This window comes from Pteropus vampyrus, unplaced genomic scaffold (assembly GCF_000151845.1).
Source record: "Pteropus vampyrus isolate Shadow unplaced genomic scaffold, Pvam_2.0 Scaffold24, whole genome shotgun sequence".
NCBI classification, from domain to species: Eukaryota; Metazoa; Chordata; class Mammalia; order Chiroptera; family Pteropodidae; genus Pteropus; species Pteropus vampyrus.
Window position 1 is genome coordinate 6,086,885 of NW_011888805.1, and position 21,284 is coordinate 6,108,168.

A 21,284-nucleotide genomic window follows, 5' to 3' on the forward strand; every position below is an offset into this window, starting at 1 on the left:
ATGAAAGAACAGCTCATTTCATATGTTAGGTTTCCATGTGATAAAAGGACCCAATTCTGTATACTTTCTACTAGGTCTACTGCTGCCTTATTTACTAGAGCTTTAAACATGGCTTGGTATCTGTCACTTATCCTCAAGATTTCCAATTCAATTATGCATACGTGACCATATCTTCTTTAAAAATGTATTAATAGACAAATAATACAGAGTTATTTATTCTACCTCTGTGTTTTTAATTTTAATAGCTTTATCTGAAGAAACTATCTTTTAATGCTTAGGCTTTTAGGGCTATCTCATGTTCCAGAGCTTAATGTGTAATTTATTAATGTATTTATTTCCATAAATCAAATAAAAGGGTTTAATCTATCTAGATACTAACAAGAGAAAAAAAAATTGGAGTTCCAAAAGTAGCATACAGATTTATACTGCCACACAGTGTAAAATATGGTGCTTTCATTTTTACTGCATATAGCCTGCATTGGATATCATTTTGACAAGAAAACAGACAGATGCTAATTTAAGCAGCAAAAAAAGCACTTTAGTTTAAATATTCATTGCTTTGATTACAAATGCGATCTGTTTTTTCTCCTTTTAACTACTCATGTTTCTTTAGCAACTTGTCCAGATCCTTTCCCCAGTTGTCTATTAGGTTTTAATCGATCCCTTTCCCACGCCTTTTAACGCATGGTTGAACATCTTTTTCTTTTTAAACCAGTCATTTTTGAGTTATTAAAGTTCTGTGCCAGAAAGTCAGCTTTGTTTCTTAAAATTGATTGAACTCTCAAGCACTCCTTCTTTGTGAGTTGTTAGGTCTTTTCTTCTAGCATTTTTGTTGCATTTATTAAAGTGTATCACGAGCTCTTTAGATAATAAATATATGGGCTGCAAATACTATGCTGTCTTTCAATTTCTGAATGTTGTTCTAAAAAAGGCTTTAAATATTTATGTACTCAAAGCTATTATTTGAAATTTTTTTCTCTATCAGTTCTAAGCTTTGAAAGTTCTTTTATCTCCAGGGACTTGATGTTGAGTTACACGATTTTTCTAGTTTTTCCCATGGGTTTCCAAATTTAACTCTTTAATTTCTCTCCCAATAGCACCTGTCTCAGAATCGATAAATACTCCTTCCTTTCTCTAATGATATGTGATTCCTTCCTTAATATGCATAGTCTCACTTTTTATACATCTTGCCTATTTGATTTTGTTGAGCTCTCAGATCATACATCATCTCCTTATATAATAATATCTCTAACTGATAATATGCTTTTTCTTCTCCAAATTTAATCTTACCATGTCTTATTGTATTACCAAATTTTTCGGAAGACTTTTAAGTGTTATTGCTCTTATTTTCAGGAGAAAGGCTTTTAGTTAGGATTAAGGATTGTTAAGAGATAAAATAAAGCATATTAAAAATGTAGAGTCTATTTGAAAAAAAAATCAGTTCAAACAAGGCAGTACCAAACAAAAAGTGGTTAGGAGCACTTAGCACACAAGCCAGAGTAAAGACACATAAAGAAAGTGTGGAAGCAAAGAAATCATTTGACTGGCTATGGCGTAAAGCCTCATTGGCTGCCTGTGGTTGGTTGTCCTCAGCATTTTGATTTCTAACTGTGAGGTATTTACAAGCTGAGATTTCAGTTTGCTAACACAGTCACATCAACCAAATGCCTCTTTAATTAATTTAACAGGACCAATTCCATGCCAGTTTGCTCATATTTCCCCTAAAAGAGTCACCATCCTAGCTATACTGAGGCTGAGGCCTTCCAGACCCATATAATCCCAGGAATTGATAAAACAATTGGCTGGAGTATGGGAAAAAAAATATTAGCATTTGTATTGATATTTTTATGTCTTTAAAATTTCTATTTTTATATCTTTCATCGTATATAGTATTAGTCCATCAATACACAAATGTAATTTATAAATAATTTATATATCGGAGATTTGTATTTTTTTTAACTCATGTGGATAGGTGATCAAAAGGTTAATTAGTACTCAGTGAATCGTCACTCCTCTCAACTATGAACTGTATTTTCTTGTCCCCATCTAGCCCATGCCTCTCTCCCATGACCTCATTCCTTCTACTGTATTCCCTGGAACTACTGCTTCATAATCAGCAAACTCCCATACATCTCCTCAGATTCCTTCTCCTTTATCTTAACTCTGGATATCTCTTGAAGAAATCACGTTATTTACAATCCTCTAGAGTAGTGATTTTTAATTCTCTTTCACTCCTATCTCAGGATTGGCAACTACAACTGGTTTTCACTTTGCATCCCACTGCTTCTTACATTCCAATATTATCTCAATGTCTTCTAAACATGCTGTTCTAGGACTCATGCCACCCTCTTCCACCTGATCTTGTTAATGCTTATAATCCATCGCCCATGGACCTTCGGGTCCTTCCTTGTTCTTCCAACATCTTGGAAATTTCCCTTTTTACAAAGATAATAATAAACACTTGTGGCAGAGACTGCTAGCTGCCTTTCTAAATCCATTCTTCCGATCTTACTAACAAGACCCCTATATTATTAGGGAGTTGTAGTGTACCTAGCCAAAAAAGTACATTTCTTGGTCTTCTTCAAAGCAAACTATGGCCATGTAACTAAAGAGTAACATCATGAGACCAGAACTTGTTGGGAGAGAATATGGAAAAATCACCTTAGAAAGAGGAATGACACCAGGGAAATAATCTGACCCTTTTCCTTTTCTCTTCTCCGCTAGAATAAAGCCGAGATGACCAAAATTCTAGCGAGCATCTTGGACACAAACAGCCTTGGAAACTGCGATCATGTTCTGGCTTATAGATTTGAAGTTGGAAAAAATCCAAGTCCCTAATGACTTCATGGAATTCACATACTGGCTCTGGGTAATGCCAACATCAAACTTTCTTTTAAATGAGAAAGTAAACTGTATTTTATTTAGTTATTGTTATTTTGGATTTTCTGTGATTAGAGAAGAAATCTAATTCTAATGCATACAGTGCCATGTTCTCAATTCTTATAAACCTTGACCTCCAATAATTGTACGTACTCTCCCTCACAACAGTCATATCACAATTAATCACAAACTGTGGTAGTTCCAAAATCAGTATATTGAGCACCCACTCTAAACACAATTTCTCTTTTTACAATAACATTCAACTACGTCTATTGCAATAGGCTCCCAGTTCACTGGTGTCTCCCTACTTCAATACAACTAGTCTTCTCTCCTTTAACGTCCCTTTGCAATCAGCTTTGATTTTACACTATATTTTTCTAGAACTTTCTTGCCCTATCTCCTTCTACCCCTGCATCTTTTTTTACATTCGTATGGCAAAAGTACACTCATATATAAACCCAACTATCTTCTTTCTCTATACCTACATACAAATAGCATAGACTACTGGCATATTAGCATCGTTATAAATATAATTATCAACCTCAAATAAGCTTAATACTTGCCTTCCCAATTTCTCATAACTATTTCAAACAACTTCGATCTCATTTAAACAATAATTTCAACTCAAACATAAAGAAAATTTAATAGACATTAATTATTCACTACCTATATATAATACTAGCTAACATGATAAAACGTGGTAACATGAGTACTATACGCACATGAAATACAGTACTGACAGTTTCATTTTCTAGGAGGTCTTTCTTCTTACTTTCTAACCGTAGTAGTAAACACTATATGACTCCTACCATCCATGAAGTGTAGTTAGCTACTTGGTAGACCAAGTTTAGGGATAAATGGCTATCCAGCATAGGTAATAGCCTAGAATCTAGGCCCTAGATAATGACAAAATGAGGTTGATTCCTAGATTCACCTTGGCTTTAGTGGCAGCCATCAGAAATTAACCATTAAGCAGATGTGCAGGAAATTAATCCAGTATTTCCTTGTTACCACGCAACAGTGATTTATTTTTATGTAAAAAGTACAATATTCCCTTTCTAATTTGTGGTTCTTAACTACTACTACTGCTTACAATAAAAATTGAGACTACTGATCCATCCATCTACCTACCTATCTATCTAACTCCTTTGAAGCAAAAATCAAATTATTCCCACTTTACTATCACAACCCATCCTCCCTCATAACAAAAATATAAACCAATATCAACTTTAAAAGTTAACCTCAAGACAGATAGCTGATTCTTAAAATACAGGGTAATAACAATGTAGTTTACTGATTTTGCCTATGTGCATTTTTTATTGGTTTATATGCATATTTAGTCTTTGCAATTATAAGAACATTGTTGTACAGTAACACGGTCAATTGAAGAACTGGACCATCTTGGAAGTGTAAAGATTTAGGATAAAAATTGTCCTGGCTTTGACATTTTTGAGTATCTAATATGGTTTACAATTCTTAAGTACAGAAAATATATCACAAGATGCATTCTCTAATATTAGTAAAAGTGAAAAGAACTTAAACCTACTTATGAAAATAGAGATCTCTGTGTCATAGGGCAGGGGTCTGCAAGCCCCGGGTGGTAGACCGGCACTGCTCCATGGCCTGTAAGGAACTGGGCTGCAGAGCAAGAGCTGAGTGGCAGGCTAGCCAGTGAAGCTTCATCCGTATTTGCAGCCACTCCCCAGTGCTAGCATCACCGCCTCAGTTCCACCTCAGATCATCAGGCATTAGATTCTCATAGGAGCACTGGTCCCTGGTGCCAAAAAGGTTGGGGACTGCTGCCATATGGGAAGGAACACAGGATCACTTTCATATAGAACTCTGTTCAAAACAAGTAACTCACTGTAGCAGTAGAATGATGAAAAATTAATGTTTAACATGGAAATTACCCACTGAAACAATAAATATGTAGTTAAAATAATCTATGAAACATTTATGTCATCAAGGAAATGTGTTTATTTTTATGGATACATATTAATTTAAGATGAGTAACAAGGTATATTTGCAAAAGGATTAAATACTTCCCAACTCAATTTTAATTTAATGTGAGGCATTTCGGAGACAAACATTTACTAATCCTGAAGGAATGTGTAATTTAAAGTTCCACCCTTGTTTATACATGAGAAATATAAAAATATGGAATGTATGATACACATACACAAAAAAGATATATTAAAAGCAATTGTGAAGAGTGATACTCACAGATTAAATTAAATGTGGCATTCAAACAGAAATCATTATGATATATGATTTCTTGATATTTAAAGACAAATTTTATTCCAATGAATACAACTAAACATATTACTCTGTAAGTATATTGCAAATGTCTGTTATGATTTTTGTGTGAAAGGACTTTTGAATCAAAGAATTTTTAAAAAGTATCAATGTCTACTAATAAAGGATGTTTACTTCACTCATTCCTTCACAAAACAAATATTTTTGGCGCTCTTAATTTCATAGTGTACATAAAGTAGCAGCTTTAAAAAAAGTTACTACTGAATTCCTATTAAAAGATTATGCTGGTATATAGCAAACACTAAGTAACGATTTGGTTATTAAAATAAGACTACAGATTTTAATTCTGGCCATGATGAAGTAACTGTATTTACCACCCCAACATAAACAACAACAAAAAAATTAAGACAAAATATAGAAAACCCATTTTCAGACAATACAAACAGTAGAAAACCATGACACCTGGAGTAAGGAAACAAATGAGGTGACACTAATGGTCAGGCAGGCATTCTGCCTGGCCACGCATTCCAGCTAAGAAGCAGGAGGACATCCTAAGCAGAGCACAGTCCTCTAGCTGAGAAAACGCTGGAGTTCAGGGGCAGAGTTCTGAAGAAGAGGGAGCTAAGCAGAAAGGAACCCACAAATCTGTATAGGGGAAACTTTGAGGCTCAGGCAAATACCACCACGTGCATGCGAAAGGGAAAACTCCACAGGACAGAAAAGAATGGGCAAGAGCTGCGAGCTGAATTGCTCCCCAAACACACACAAGACTGGGATGCCTTCAACCAGAGTGTGGAGAATGCCAGGTGCTTACCCAAGATATTCAGTAAGACAACAAAAGATATATGCTTTAGTAGTAGGTTTTACCTGTCCCTAGAGAAAAGGCTACTTCAGAGCTGCCCCCCAAAAGCTAAAATCAAACAAAATAATAAGGCAAAAGGAATAAAATTGAAAGGCAAATAACTTAATTTTTGGACAGATCAAATCCCTTCAAAGTAAGACCATAAAGTCTAGATAGTTAAGAACTTAAAAATTGAGTATCCTGCAGAGTCCAAAATTACTAAAGATGGCAATAGGCAGGAGAATGTAACCTATAACCAGAAGAAAAATAAATCAATAGCTCAATAAGATCAAACAATGACAAAATAACACAACGTTTGACATTAAAATAGTAGGAAACCATTATAAAGTATTTAAAGGAAATCATAAATAAAATGAAACAGAATGTATACAAAGGAACATAAATGGAACTGCTAGAAATAAAAAATATCTAAAATAAAAAATTTATTGGATAAGATTAATAGTAGTAAGAAAAGATTAGTGAATGTCAGAATGCAGCAATAGAAACTACTCAAAATAAAGCAAGGAGAAAAAGTACTGAAAACAAACAAAAACAAAACTAGAGTCTCAATGAGGTGAGGGAAAGTATCGAGTGTTCTAACACAGGTGTAATTGGGTCCCCCCCAAAAGGTGGGAAGACATGACCAAAAAAAAAAAAAAAAAAAAGAAATGAAATAAAAAAAAAAAAGAAATTGACAAATTAAATCGTTACCTAGCAAAAATATCTTTCAAAAATACAAATGAAAAAAATTTCAACAGAAGCTGAAAAAAATTCATTGTTGGCAAGCCTCATAAGAAATGATAGTTTTTCAAACTGAAGGAAGGTGACAACCAGATTTAAAACTTAGATCCACACAAAGCGAAGAAGAATGCTAAAAATGGTACTTATGTGAAAAAATATTTAAAATTTTTATTTTCTCATTTCATACATTTCTTCAAAAAATAAAGTTGAAAAATAAAAATTATGCTAGGGTTTATGGCATATGTATAAGTAAAATGTATGACAACTATAAATAAAGACAGGAGAGGAGAAAAGAAAGTTCTTACTTTATATGTAAGGTGGCATATGACAGTAGACTGTGTGTGATAAGTCTCTAAACACTAGAGCAACCACCAGAAAAAATGAAATAAACAAGAATATCTAATAATCTCACTGTATCTAATGTATAATCTCAATGTATCTATCTAATGGAGATACAATGGAATCCAAAGTGCTTCCAAAGAGAAATAATTAACTAAGGTTAAAGGTTAACTAAGGTTAAAAAACATTTAAAAAAATTAAAAACTTGATAAGCCACAGGAAAATGATGAACTGAATGAAAGCAGGAATTTATCAAGCACTGAAACTTGTTATATGTAATCCAGTGCTGCTCAAGAGTACGTAAGCTTTCACTCTGAACAATCAAACACAACTGTCATAAAAAATGAACCTTACCAAAGATGCTTAACCTTACATGGGTGCCAAAAGAAAAGACAGTGACAGTTAAAGACAAGTTACTGGAGTCCACTGACCCTGTCCCTTCAGGAAGGCTAAAAATGAAATGATTTACTTAAAAAAAGAACTATCAAAATGACTATTTTACAAATAAAATTCATGTTTTCATGTATGTTTGTAAAAAAAAAAATACAAGATAAATGAATGGATGCTAATGGATAAATCAGTAGTGCAACTTTCTGGGTTTTTATTATTAACCTGACATTGCTAGAGTATATTGAACCAGCCTATAAAAAACAAGTACTCAGACAAAAGGACTATGGGCTCCAATTAATCCTACAGATTAAGAAATCAGCAAAAATTAAAAAAAAGAAAAAAAATGTGCTTATTTTTATTGGCTTGTCAGGCTTTAGAAAATCCAATTTCTGTGTGATTAACGACAACAAAAATAGGCAACTGATTATTAATCCTAATATTACTGTGGCTTACCACCATCAACAAATAAATTCAATATTATTTAGTCTTTAAACTAAATTGTTACACTTGCTATGCAAAAAATTGAAATAACTATACATATTTACAAGTTCTTGAACCGTTATTTTAATTTTTCTATGAGCATATAAATGAATGACTCTCAAAGAACATTTATACAGGGTCATAGAAAGTCTATTAATTGTACAATGTCACCCCCTAGAGGAAACTTTAACAAATCAGACTTGAAACTCTATATGTTTCCTTAATCAAGCAAATTTAAAGGGATTTTTCTGGGTTTAACTTTATGTACGACACCAACCCCAACAGAATAAAAATATTTACCATATAGTGTCCGCGTTCAGTAGGGACTCAAATATTTTCTGGCTTCATTAAAGAAAAAAAAGAACAGAAAGAGAGACACGGAGCTCAGAGCCATGTCATTAGTAACCTCGAGCCTGTCCTCCATTTCCACCCTCCATTTATTAGGACTCTCCCAGATTACTGCATTGACTTTTTGCCTCTCTTTCATTCATCAATTTAACTAGTCCCTTTCCCCTCCCTCACTCTGTAACTGGTTTTCTAATTATTACCTACCATCAAGAATTTCCCATAGAACCAGTTCTCATCTAATGTCTGTCATTCAGGTCCTTGTTCCTTCATTCACTAACATAAGGACCAGGATGATCAGACACCCTGAAGGAAAGCATGGTTAGAAATGCCAAGAGTTATGTGAATGTTGTCAGGGGCCTCTTAATTTAGTGACAACTCTATGACCATAGTTCCCTGTAGGGACCACCGTTGCCTTAAAATTCAGGTTAATTTAACAAACATTTTTTAGAGCATCTATTCTTTATTTGTGCAAATATATCTAGTGGCCTAGCACTACCTGGCACAATAAATGAACAAAGAGCACCCAGCAGGGTGCGGGCCTTCTTAAGTAGACAGTCTAGAAGAGAAACAGATAAATGAAAAGCAATTAAGGTAAAGCCATATGAGGCACAATGAGGACATAAAGAAGTACTTTAAAACCAGGGAGATAAGGAAAAGGCCTCCCAGAAAAAGTAAAGATCAAGCTAGTACCTTAAGGATAAAAATGGAGTGGTGGTGGTGGGAAAGAAGTGTCAAGGCAAAGTGAACAGAATGTTAGAAGACTTGGAGACAAGAGAAAATAAGGAAGGTTCTAGAAACAGAATGAAATTCAGTTTGATTAAAACTACAAAGGTTGATTCAGTTATTAAATTTGAAAATGTAACAGAAGTGAAGAAATTCTAGAAAACTTTAATATATCAACATTGGCTCAAGCCAAAATTTCTTTGAAATGAAAGAAATTGATAAATATAAAAAAGAACTTCCCACAAAACCTCCACAAAGCTCTGCTTTATCAATGATTTTTTTTTTTTAATCTGCTTTTAACCAAGTCAGATACAGGAAAAAAGAAGCAATCTCTTCAACAATATTTAGGAAACTAGCATAACATTGTAACCAAAAATCTGACGATAACACTTTAAAAAAAAAAAAAAAGACCTAATTTTACTTAGGACCATTCTTGAAGAAGGAAGGGAACACAGAGAAAATACAATGGACCAGGACATTAAGAAAAACACACGATAAAATATCTAGATGACACCAAAAGCATGATGCAAAAAAAAAAAAAAAAAAAAGGAAATAAACTGATAAACTGGGTACCACTAAATTTAAGAAGTTTTTTGTCTGTGAAACCCTGTAATGAAGCCAAAAACACAAGCTACAGACTGGAAGAAAATATCTGCAAAACATAACTGACCAAGGACTAGCAACTACAATATATTAAGAACTCTTAACTTGGTATAAAAGGAAAAAAAGGAGGGGGGCTAAAACATAAAGAGACCTTTCACTGAGGGTGATATACAGATAGTAAATAAGCACAAGAAAAGATGTCAACTTCAGTAGCCATCTGGGAAATAAAAATTAAAACCATGACATCACCATTCCTATCATAATGGCTAAAAAAAATAGTGACACACCACATATCAGCAGGATATAAAGAAACTGTATCACTCATCATTCAATGCATATGTTGCTGGTGGGAATGTCCAATGGCACAACCAGTCTAGAAAACATTTTGCCAGTTTCTTATAAAACTAAACATGAAATTGCCACATGACCCAGCAATTGTACTCTTGGGCATTTATCCTAGAGAAACGATAACTTATAAAAAAACTATAAGTGAATGTTTGTCAACTTTATTCATAATAGTCACAAACTGGAAACAGCTGTTGTAACAGAATACCACAAACCAGGTAACTTACGAACAACAGAAATTTATTGCTCACAGTTCTAGAAGCTGGCAGTCAGTGCTAGCATGGCCAGATGAAGGCTCTCTTCCTGGCTGCAGACTTCTTGTGTCCTCAAAAGGTGGAAGGAGGTATCTCTTTTGTAAGTATACTAATCCCATTCATGACAGCTCTACCCTCATGACCTAATTACCTCCCAAAAGCCCCACTACTAATACCATCAATTTGGGGGTTAGGATTTCAACACAAATTCTGGGAGGCAACACAGACTTTCAGACCACAGCATAACCAAATGTCCTTCAATGGCTGAGTTGTTAAACTGTAGTATACACATACCATGAAATACCACAGAGCATGAAAAAAACAAACTACTGACACATGCAATTACCTAGATGAGTTTCCAGGCAATTACACTGAGTAAAAAAAGTCAATTACAAAAGGTTACATAATGTATGATTTCATTCATATAACATTTTTTAAAATGATAAAAGTTTAGAAATGGAGAATAGGTTAGTGGCTGCTAAGGTACAGGGATGGGGGTGTGGAGAGGTAGGTGTAGCTGTAAGAGTAAAGAGGGTTTCTTCTTAGGGAACTGTCCTTTACTTGGACTATGGTGATACAAAACCCTACACCTGATAAAACTATTTAGAACTAAATACACACACACACACACACACACACACACACACACACACACGCGAATACATGTAAAACTGGAGAGATCTGACTGCATCAATGTCAATATTCTGATTGTGACATTATGCTACAGTTTTGCAAGTATTATCATAGGCAGACACTGCATAAAGGGCACACGGGACCTTTCTGTATTTCTTACAATTTTAAGTGGCTCTACAATTTTCTCAAAATAAAAGGTTTTGATGAAAAAAAAAAACAACCTTAAAGGGGGTCAAATATGTGGTGACAGAAAGAATTCTAACTACGGGAGATGAACACACAGTGTGAATACATATATGCCTTACTGTTAAAGTATACAGCTGAAACTTATTGGATTTTGTTAACCAATGTAACCATAAAAAAAAAAAAATTAATTAAAAAAAACCCTAATGAGATTCTTCCTAGAAATGAAGAGATGTTTCAAATAGGAGAAAATTTACTATTTTGTTACTATTAATTACATTAATAAGTTCAAAGAAGTAAACAATAAGTATATCAGCACTTGCATAGATAGTAAAAAAGTAATTTGATATATAGTATTTCAACATTCCTAATTGAAAAGAAAAAAGACCAAACAGCACAGAAATATAGGAATATTAAGGTAAAAATTTAAAAAAATTGTAGAACACTAAAGTATTCCCATTAAGGCCAAAGATAATCATATTTAGAAATCAGATAACACTGAAGAGAAGACACAATGAGTAAATCCTATGACATATCTATGACTTATTCTAAAACCCATTACAAATATAGCAAGGTTAACAAGTTATAAAACATAGTGTTGGAATTCTTTCCATTACATTTCCTTACTGTAGCTAGAGAATATTAACAAGCACTGAATTACTGTATAGTTCATTTATTTAATCAACAGATAAATTTATAAATATTCATGTCATAAGTATTGTACTGGGAGTTAGAGATTCAAAGATCATTAATATAAGCCATACTTCTTGCTCTCAGAGCTTACAGAACTAGTGGAATATTAATAATATTTAGAGAGATGGTATTCATTAGGTATTTATGAATATCAATGATGTGCCAGATAGTGAAAGGTAAATCAGTGCTTAAAACACAATGCGACCAAGATGAACTGGAACAATTTCTAATCCATCCTTATGCGGTCATGAAAAGCAACCTGCAAAAAGTAAAAATTGTGCTAAATCGGCAACAGTAAGTCAGTCAGGTTAAGAGGAAGCCAAGGGATTCCAGGTTGAGAGAGACATACATAAAGTCTCGAAGTAAGAGAATATGGAGCTTTTATGAATCTGCAAGCACTTTAGCAAAATCTTGAAATCATTTTCCTTACAAAATATCTTTCTTGCTCTAAGAATTTAGAAAATTTTTGTTTGCTCTAAGATCAGAGAAATGTATCCCTTCACACATTTTAAAGTTAACCTCTACCACTTTTCATTAGATGTTTAAATAGGTACAAAAAACTCTATTGAATTCTGTACTATATCAAATATTGACATCCAAAAATTATATTATTTCAACTATAAATACAGCAATTTGGTATCTATCACAATCTATTTTAAAACACAATAGCCAGAAATAATACTGTTATATGTTATTTTAACCCAATTTCTATTTATTTCTCCTATAGAATTTCATTATAAAGATTATATTTGTATACTCAAAATTCCTAACTTGATTATCACACTTCTCTGCAAAAAAATGTACAAAAAATAAAAATTAAATTTATAAAAATTTCCTGTGAGATAGGCTATTAAGTGTTAAAATTTTTCATCTGGAATTGAGCTTTTGTAATTATTATAATATATAATTGATCAAAACAACATAAATATTATAGTTTGATAATCATTAAACATAAAAGAACATTAAAAATGCATCTTACAATGAGTTAAATTATATATCTATAAATATGATTTACTGTCATAATGAACCTTAACAGAGTACTGGTTCTGTTTCAACCTTCATTTTTACGAATGTAACATAGGAGAAAATTCATTCACATAAAATAGCAGATGAGAATGAAAGTTGTCACAACCAAATCACTGAATTATTTAAATTCTTTCTGGGTTATAGTCGAAAAACCATATGATCACCTATGATCAAGTAATATTTTTAATAATCTCTCAGCTGACAATTCAATTAGGTCTGTCTCAAAATTTCTTTTAAAACAGCCTATCAGTAGAGTTACTCATTTACTCATTTTCTCATTTCCTGTGAAGCACACAAAAAAGATCTTACAAAGTTTCATCATTTTTTTTTTCAACCACAGGCTTCTTGTTTATCCTAAGACAGTGAGACAGGATTGGGAAAACTGAAATACTGTTAGTTTCAACATCTGGCAAAAAAAAAAAAGAAAGAAAGAAGGAAATCAGCAATCAATAAAAATGTTTTTATCTTATCGCTTGTTTTAAATGTATTTCTGAAAAAACATAAGATCTCAGAGATGAAGATTAAGCTCATTTAGTTTAAGGAGAATGTCTACCATATCACATAAATGGCAAAACCTGTTTAGAGACTTACTTTTTCAGGAAATATAACTCAATTTTCCCATTCAAGTTAATATGCTAACCCATTCCCCAAATGCCTCATCTCATCTCAACTCTAATTCTAAAACTTTGATAAGCCACAGACCCTTACATGAGTTTATCACTTGGATATAACAAGGTACTGCCCCCCTTCAGCATTTCTGTTTTGCTCTTATCTCAGAATGACATTCTTCAATAAGGAAGAGAGATGATAAGGTAAAGTCACTTCATGAAAACTTACCATTCTGAGAATTCAGCACACTGCAACAAAGGCCAGTTTTTAACATGAGGCATTACACCGAACGGATATACGTTTAAATGTAAGAGACTGAACAGAGATTTTTCCATTGTGGTCCTTCCATGTCTTTGTCCCTACAACTAATCTTTCCCAAATCCTCTTGCACATGACCTTGGTCACAAGCTGTCCCCTTCCTCATCTCTCTGGGTAAAATCCAAAATGATCAAACAATGGCTGCTAATCTCTAAGAACAATTCCTCCATCTTCTAAGATTCATTCCTGACCAATTATTCCTAAAAGGAGACACTGGAGGTGACTCCCCCTCCCTCCCCCCACAACAAGACATACTACCCTCTTTCCCCGAATTATAATGTTCTCTTGACACCCTTCCTCATGTCCAGCATTTTGAATGAAGGCTTATTCTTTGCTCTGATTGATTTTCCTTCACAGGGAAAGACAAGAAACTCTACTTAATACCTTAATTAACGGAGGATTCATTAACGCCAGTAATGTAAATTGTCCCTTTTTTTCTGGATATACTGGAGGTTTTCTGCCTTCTTTCCCAGGGCAACACACCGTAAAAATACTCATGACGGACAGGAGTATGTCTTTCTTCTTTAAACTAGCAAGGGCAAATCCATAATGTGGGAAAAGAGAAGCAGCATACTACTTTGCTACCCTGACCAAAGGAGCCTTGTCAGGAAAGAAACATGGAAGCTGAGAATTGGAAAAATGACTCCTGGAAAACGACTTGCATACCACAGTTAGAAGAGCGCTGGTTTAGTATGTCTAGAGTACAAATTACAAGGAAAGAAGTCACCATGAGCAGTCTTCTGTTAAATAGAAGAATCAGACCCACAAATCTAGCAGCTACAGGAATTACCAGATAGCAAATATAAATATTTAAAAGCATTTAAAGAATTGAGTGTTTTTAAAGATATAAGTAAAAAGAGACTATCAGAAATGGCTAGGCCAATTTGAAAACCAAAATCCAGAACATCTAGAAATAAAAAATGAAAGTAGAAACTCAATAAATACGTTATACAAAAGGACGCACATATGGAGGTGAACAAACCTAAAGAAATTACACTGAATGAAGCTCAGAAAAGACAAAGGATGCAAACTATAAAAGCACCGAGACAAAGAAATAAAGCAGAAAAGTGCAACACATTATCTAATAGAAGTTTTAGTAGAGAATAGAGATAATAGAAATAATACGCCAAAGTCCCAAACAAGGTACTTTATACACAAAAGGAAATCAAGGCTTGGAAAATAAGAATTAAAATCATAAGGAGGAGGTTGTTAAAGCTCCAAAAACATTGGCCATATTTTTAAATTAAGAACTTTTAAACATCAAAGGACTTCATAGAGTGAAAACTCAAATTTGGAGAAGACATTTGCAATACATATAACAAAGGATTAGTATCTAGATTAGTATCAAGAAACAAATGATGAAACAGAAAAAAATGGTTCAAAGCAATATAGGTGTTTAGAAAGGGAATCACAAATGGTTAATTAACATATGAAAAGATGCTCAACCTCATTAAGATGCAGTGAATTGCAAATTTCGCTCCAAAGAGACACTATTTCACGCCCACCAGATTAGCAAAACTTAAAATGTCTAATAACATCAAACGTGGTGGGTACATTAGGGTTCACTTTATTATTTCCTAAACTGTATACACACATGATATGTTCTTTAATATGCATATGTTTCATAACAAAAATATCTTTAAGTGCCACCTGAATTTAGCAATAAAAATGTTTGTTCACGACCCTGCTGAGAGCAACTTCATTCAAATAATCAGCATGAAAACCAGACAGCAATGAGCTGAAAAGGTTCTATGAGATAATGATGTAAAGACAACTACAGACGACTATTGTAAGCTTATCTTTGAGATTAGCCAGACAGGACAGCAACTTTGGGGAATGTCATAGTGAGAGCTTCTTTTATTATTATTATTTTTTTATTTTTTTAAATAAAGGAAATTGCGTCAAATTTAGAAATGGCAAGAGAGAGGATAATGATCCAGGAAAATAAAGGGTCACTGGGTAGTCACAAAGGTATACAATACAGAGCTCATGAATAAGATTAGCTTTAGACAGAAAGGAGGGTTCCTGTCTCATTGTTACAGTAGATTACCTCTTTGTCCCTATCACATCATTTATCTTTTTGCTCTAACCACTCCAGTTACAATGGCTTCCTTGATCCTCCTTCAAGCAGCCTCTGCCTCAGAACTTTTGTACATATTATTAGTTCTGGAGAACACAGAATACTCTTTCTCAGATGAAGCAAAGCCTACTATTCAACTATTTCAAGTCTACTCAAATGTGAACTCAGTGAAGTGGTTCCCAGACCACTGTGAAAGTAAAATCCCCTCCCTACTCCCTACCACCCTGCTCCTGGTACTTCCTAGTCTCTTTCCTTGCTTTATTTTTCTCCATAATTTTCTAATATTCTATATAATACACTAATTTTACTGTTTAATCTCCCTATTCCATTGTACGTAAACTCCATGAATGCAGGAACTGTAGCCACAGTGTCGGGCAATGCTTTATATAGGGAGACAATACACGCTGAAGGAATGATTAATGGTCCCTGCTTGAGGAATATGAAGAACAAGTATAACAGAAATAATGCTGTTAAGGTTTGAACAAAATAAGATAAAACCTAGAGAGTAATCAAGTTACTAATCAACTTACTGACTACAGAAGAGGCGACATTTGAATTAGATATTAAATCATGAGGAATTTGCCAAGTGTTAAAAAAAGGTAGACATTCCAAGAAAGTGAAGAACACAAAGGTTTGGAAGGGCCATGCATATATAAGAAATGAAAATAAGTACACCTGGAGTATGGCAGAGATGACGGTGGACCAAATTTTAGATAACTTTATAACATTCACGACAGAGGATACATTATATTGAACTTAACTCTAAAAATCCTTTTCAGAGATTTATAGTTGTCTATTTATTTACATGCAGTAAAGTCAGAGTATGGAATATAAAATACAGCTGACATAACACTACTGTAACTACACTTCACTGTAAAGGAAAAAAGCTTTAACAAATTTAATCCCTGTTTTCCATCAACTGTAAATTATCTGTGTCACAATCAAGGTGAGAGTACTACTACCAATGTCTCAAGCTAGATATTATTTAATTAAAGACTAAAAATTCTCACTGGTCGAAGAAAGTGATTTGCATGTAGACTAGACGAGAATGGTCAAATTCAAATGCTTGTATTGCTTTGTAAAAGATACTCTACATTTAACCATTTAAGAGGATTTGAATAGGCTTGCATTTGTCACAATTAAGCTTCATAAGACTATGTTTTTCGATTAGTCTCTATTCCTTTTGTCCATATCACTGCTGTCTTCCGGACACTCACCTTCGCTTTAACTCCAAAATCAATCACTCAACTACTTAGGTTACTTTCAGGATTCTCTGGTGGAGACGAGAGGCTCTTGTGTGTACGTGTGTACGTGTGTACGTGTGTACACGTGTACACACGTACACACACACACACACACACACACACACACACACACACAATCTTAGTGCAGTGTGTTTCAGAATTCATGAGCCCAAGTAGTCAGTTTAGGAACATTTAAGCTCAAAACAGGAGCGGCGGTGGACACCATGGTGCTGTTGGAGTTTTGGCTTTCTGGGACCTGCGAGGGGGCAGAGAGAAGGTGGGGATCCCTTAGGAGAGCGGGGCTCCACCCTGTTCTCAGGTCTAACCCCAGGCAGGGCGAGGCCTGCCCCAAGAACCAAAGGGCGGTATGTGAACCCTGGAGCGCAAGGCGGGGGCGCGGCGACTCGGAAAGACTCACAGTAATAGGCCACAACAGGGTCTCGTTTGTCATGCTCCTGAGCCGTCCTCAGATGATGCTGAATGCTCTTAAACTGTGGGGGGAGCGGAGGCAGCGGGGCAAGCGCAGCCATCACTACTCCGAGACTCACCACTTCCTAGTCGTGCGCCACCGACACTTCCGCTTCCGCCGGGAGGTCACGCGCACGAACGCGCATGTCATGTCCCGCCCACTCTCCCGTTGCTCAGCGACAGCAAGTCAACTACGGATTCCCAGCTGGAGCAACCACACTGTGCTTGACTCCTGGAAAAAAGGCTGAGCGACACCAGCGCTCTCTGCCGATAGGAAGGAGAGTTTTCGTTTTGCTTTACTTTTACGTTGTTGGTCGCCTACTCTCGCCTTTTGTGGCAAAAGAAGGGCTAGAAAGGAAAAAACAAAAAGAAAATAATATTTGTAGATTGGGAAAAAGGGTAAAGGCGTGAATTGCCTTTGGCATCATTCAGGAATTATAGCTTTCAATTCCTCAGATTATATTAATAGCATCTATAGAAACTTTTCTGATCTTAGAAACTGTAAATTCAATTTTTCCGTAAGATGAGAGATGATACATTTAAACTTTTAAATTACATTCTTCTATATTGATACATTGGAAAATATAACCGAACTGTTTTTCAAATTAAAAGGAAATTGAACTTTTCTTCTGAACTGGATAGTGTATACTTTAGTGAATGAATAATCTGCAGATTGTTTATTTTTGGAGAGTGATTAACAATTTGCAAAGTATTTTGACATTTATTATCTTGTTAACGCACAGAGAAGGGTTTGTGGTATACTTCTTGCTCAATACTACTGACTCATACCATCGTAGGCATCAATTTTTCCTTCTAACATCTATAACCACAATTCTTTTTCTCTCCTTTTCATCCCATACGATCATCTTTCATTTTATCTCCTCGAATAAACATTATTTAATTTATCACAGGCTCCTGTTTGGAGAATTAATCTTAAAACTAGATTTCATTGAAATTACACCATTTCCAAAAATCAAGATCTCAAGCTCTGAAATTTTCCTCTACTATTCTTTAATCAACACTGAAACATGCCCCCAACCCCTGTAGAAGCTGCTCTATGTCCTTTTATTACCCCCAGTCCACATACTTTGTCTATCCTTATTTGCAGATAGATTCCATCGCCTTTCTCTGGGTTTGGCTTTTTTACCAGGCAAGAAACTGAGTTCTGTACTCTCCCCAACCTCAGCAACATATTTATAACCACTAGAGGATATATTTGCTATGAACTGAATATTTCTGCCCTGCACCCCTCCCACCAATTCATATGTTGAAATCTAATGCTGGAAGCGATGGCCTTAGGAGATAGGGCCTTTGGGAGGTGATAAATTTCTGTTGTTTATAAGCTACCCAGTCTGTGATATTTTGTTATAGCAGCCCAAACAGACAAAGACATTATGGTTTCTTTCTCTTATTCCCACTATGTTGGTAGAGAAATTAATAAAGCAAAGCAGAGTGATATAACCATAAATGTCTTTTCTCTGTCCTTATGACTTCTCCTTTATCATCTTTGTATTACTTCTTGATTCCCAACTGTGGTGGTCCTTAAAGATCACCTCAGAAGATTTTTTAAAAGATTCATATCTAGGTCCGACCACCAGGCATTCAAATTTAATTGTTTCAGGTTGGATCCTAAGCATCAGTATTTGGTAAAGGTCTTCAGGAAATTTTAATGGCATATCTAGGATTGAAGGGAAGTGCCCTCATGAATCACCAGTATGCATCTGATTTGTTAAGCCTTCCCTATTCTCTTCAAGCCAAACTCTCTGCCCCGACTGCCTTGGTAAAAGACCGTACTCCCTGCTAGACAGATTAAGGCCACCAAACAGGAATTGTTTCACCTCACATCTGCCACAAAAAAAGTAGTAATTAGCTAATACTTACTGAGTATCTACTATGTAAAGCGCATGTTTCTAGGAGCTTTACATCAACTCATTTAATCTTTATCACCATCCTATGAAGAAGTATTATCATTTTCATTATTTTATAGATGAGAAAAATAAGACACATAGAATTTATATAACTTGCACCAGGTCACAGCTAGTAAATATGAGTGTCCAACATTAAAATCCAGGTACTTTGGTTTTAGAGTCTTTGACTTAACCACTACTACTTGACTTTAAGGTCTCTTTAGGCCTGTATATTCTCGTGTTTTGTCTTTTCTCCATTGCATCATCCTATGTCTGAAAACAAATGTTCTTTTTTCTGGTGAAAGCTGCACCTTTCTGTTATTTTCCTGATCTCTCCCTTCAGGAATGGAGGTTGCTCAAGGTCCCCTTCTCATTTGCATTCATTCTAGGAGGGAAAGGGCAAAATAGCAAAGTGAGCGAAATGGTTACAATTAGATTTTACTCCATTTGCCAACACAAGTTCTCTTCTTTCTGAGTTACTACCTTATAAAAGATTAGGGCTTCCAAACCACGAATGTGGTTTATTATTCTCCTTATTAAGAGCATCTTTAATTTCTTTCAGCATTGTTTTGTAGTTTTCATTGTACAAATCTAGAATATCTATTGCAAAATTTATCCTTATGTGTTTTATATTTTTGAATATTATTTCAAATGACATTTAAAAAAATTAAATTTCATCTTTATTACTTTACAGAAATATTAACCTTGATAAATTTATTTATTTTAGTAGCTTTTGTACATCCTTTAGAATTTTCTACGTATGTGATCAGGTCTGTGAGTAAAAATATTTCTTTTTCCAACCTGTATATCTTTTCTTTTTTTGACTTATAACATTCATTAAATAAATATACATTCAAAACATATATTTTGTTTTTGTATTGTCTTATTGACCTCCAGTTCAGTGTTAAACAGAAGTGGTAAAAGTTGATATCCTTTTTTCCCTTATTAAAGGAGAAATTGTTCATTCTTTCACTATTAAGTGGGATGTTTCCTCTACGTTTTCTTAGATTTTTTTTTATTACATTTACATAGTTTCCTTTTACAGTGAGAGGTTTTTTTTTTTTAACTTATTTCATCATAAACTGGTATTAAATTTAATCAAATGCTTTTATCCGTTTCTATTGGAATGATTATGTGAGTTTTCTCCTTTATTCCATTAATCCAGTTGATTATATTAACTGGTTTTTGAATGTAAAAACAACCTTTCATTCTTGGAATAAACCCCTCCTGAACATGATGTATTATCTGTCGGTCTGTCTGTCTGTCTATCTGTTTATCTATCTATCTATCATCTGGATTACAATTGCTAATATATTTTTGCTAAAAAAATTGATATCAAGGTTTTTACATTAATTTTATTAAATGAAATGGCAGATATTCCCTCTTGATTCCTAAAAGAGATTGTGGAGTATTATTTCTTCCTTAAATATTTCATGGAATTTACCAGTCAGGCTATCTAGGCCAGACATTTTATATGTGAAAGGCTTTTGATTTTAAATTTAATTTCTTTAAAAGTTATAAGGATATTCATATTTTCTATTTATTGTTGAGTAAGTTTTTAGCAATGTGTGCTTTTCAAGGACTTTGTTCATTAAATTTAAATATCAAACTTATTGGCATAACATTATTTATGATGTTTCCTTGTAATCATTTAAATGTGAAGCCTCTTTTTTCATTTATGATATAGGTAATTTTCATTTTCTCCTGTATTATCTCAATCTGTCTAATAAGAAATTTATCAGTTTTACTAATCTTTTCAAAGAACCAGCTTTTTGTTTTGATTTTTTTCTATTATCTTTCAGTTTCCGATTTCAATCTTTTGTGCTCTTATTTTTATTTTCCTCCTATTTAATTTATATTCAAATTGTTTTTTATAATTTCTTAAGATAAAAAGTTTAAATCATTTTATAACTTTTTTCTAAC

The 21,284-nt window shown here is 34.1% G+C and overlaps 1 protein-coding gene across 3 annotated transcripts in view; it reads right to left on the minus strand.

Moving 5' to 3' along the window:
- The window catches only part of VTA1 (vesicle trafficking 1), a 59,074-nt gene extending 41,510 nt beyond the window's left edge, over positions 1–17,564 (minus strand). For 2 of the 3 annotated variants that reach the window (XM_011356137.2, XM_023528379.1), the window contains exon 1: positions 17,405–17,564. In XM_011356137.2, the coding sequence (XP_011354439.1) occupies positions 17,405–17,516 (112 nt within the window). In that variant the 5' untranslated portion in view covers positions 17,517–17,564. Of the gene's footprint in view, positions 1–16,959; positions 16,979–17,404 lie in introns of those variants that run through there. The other variant, XM_011356138.2, reaches the window with a different exon arrangement.
- Positions 17,565–21,284: the final 3,720 nt, after the last annotated feature.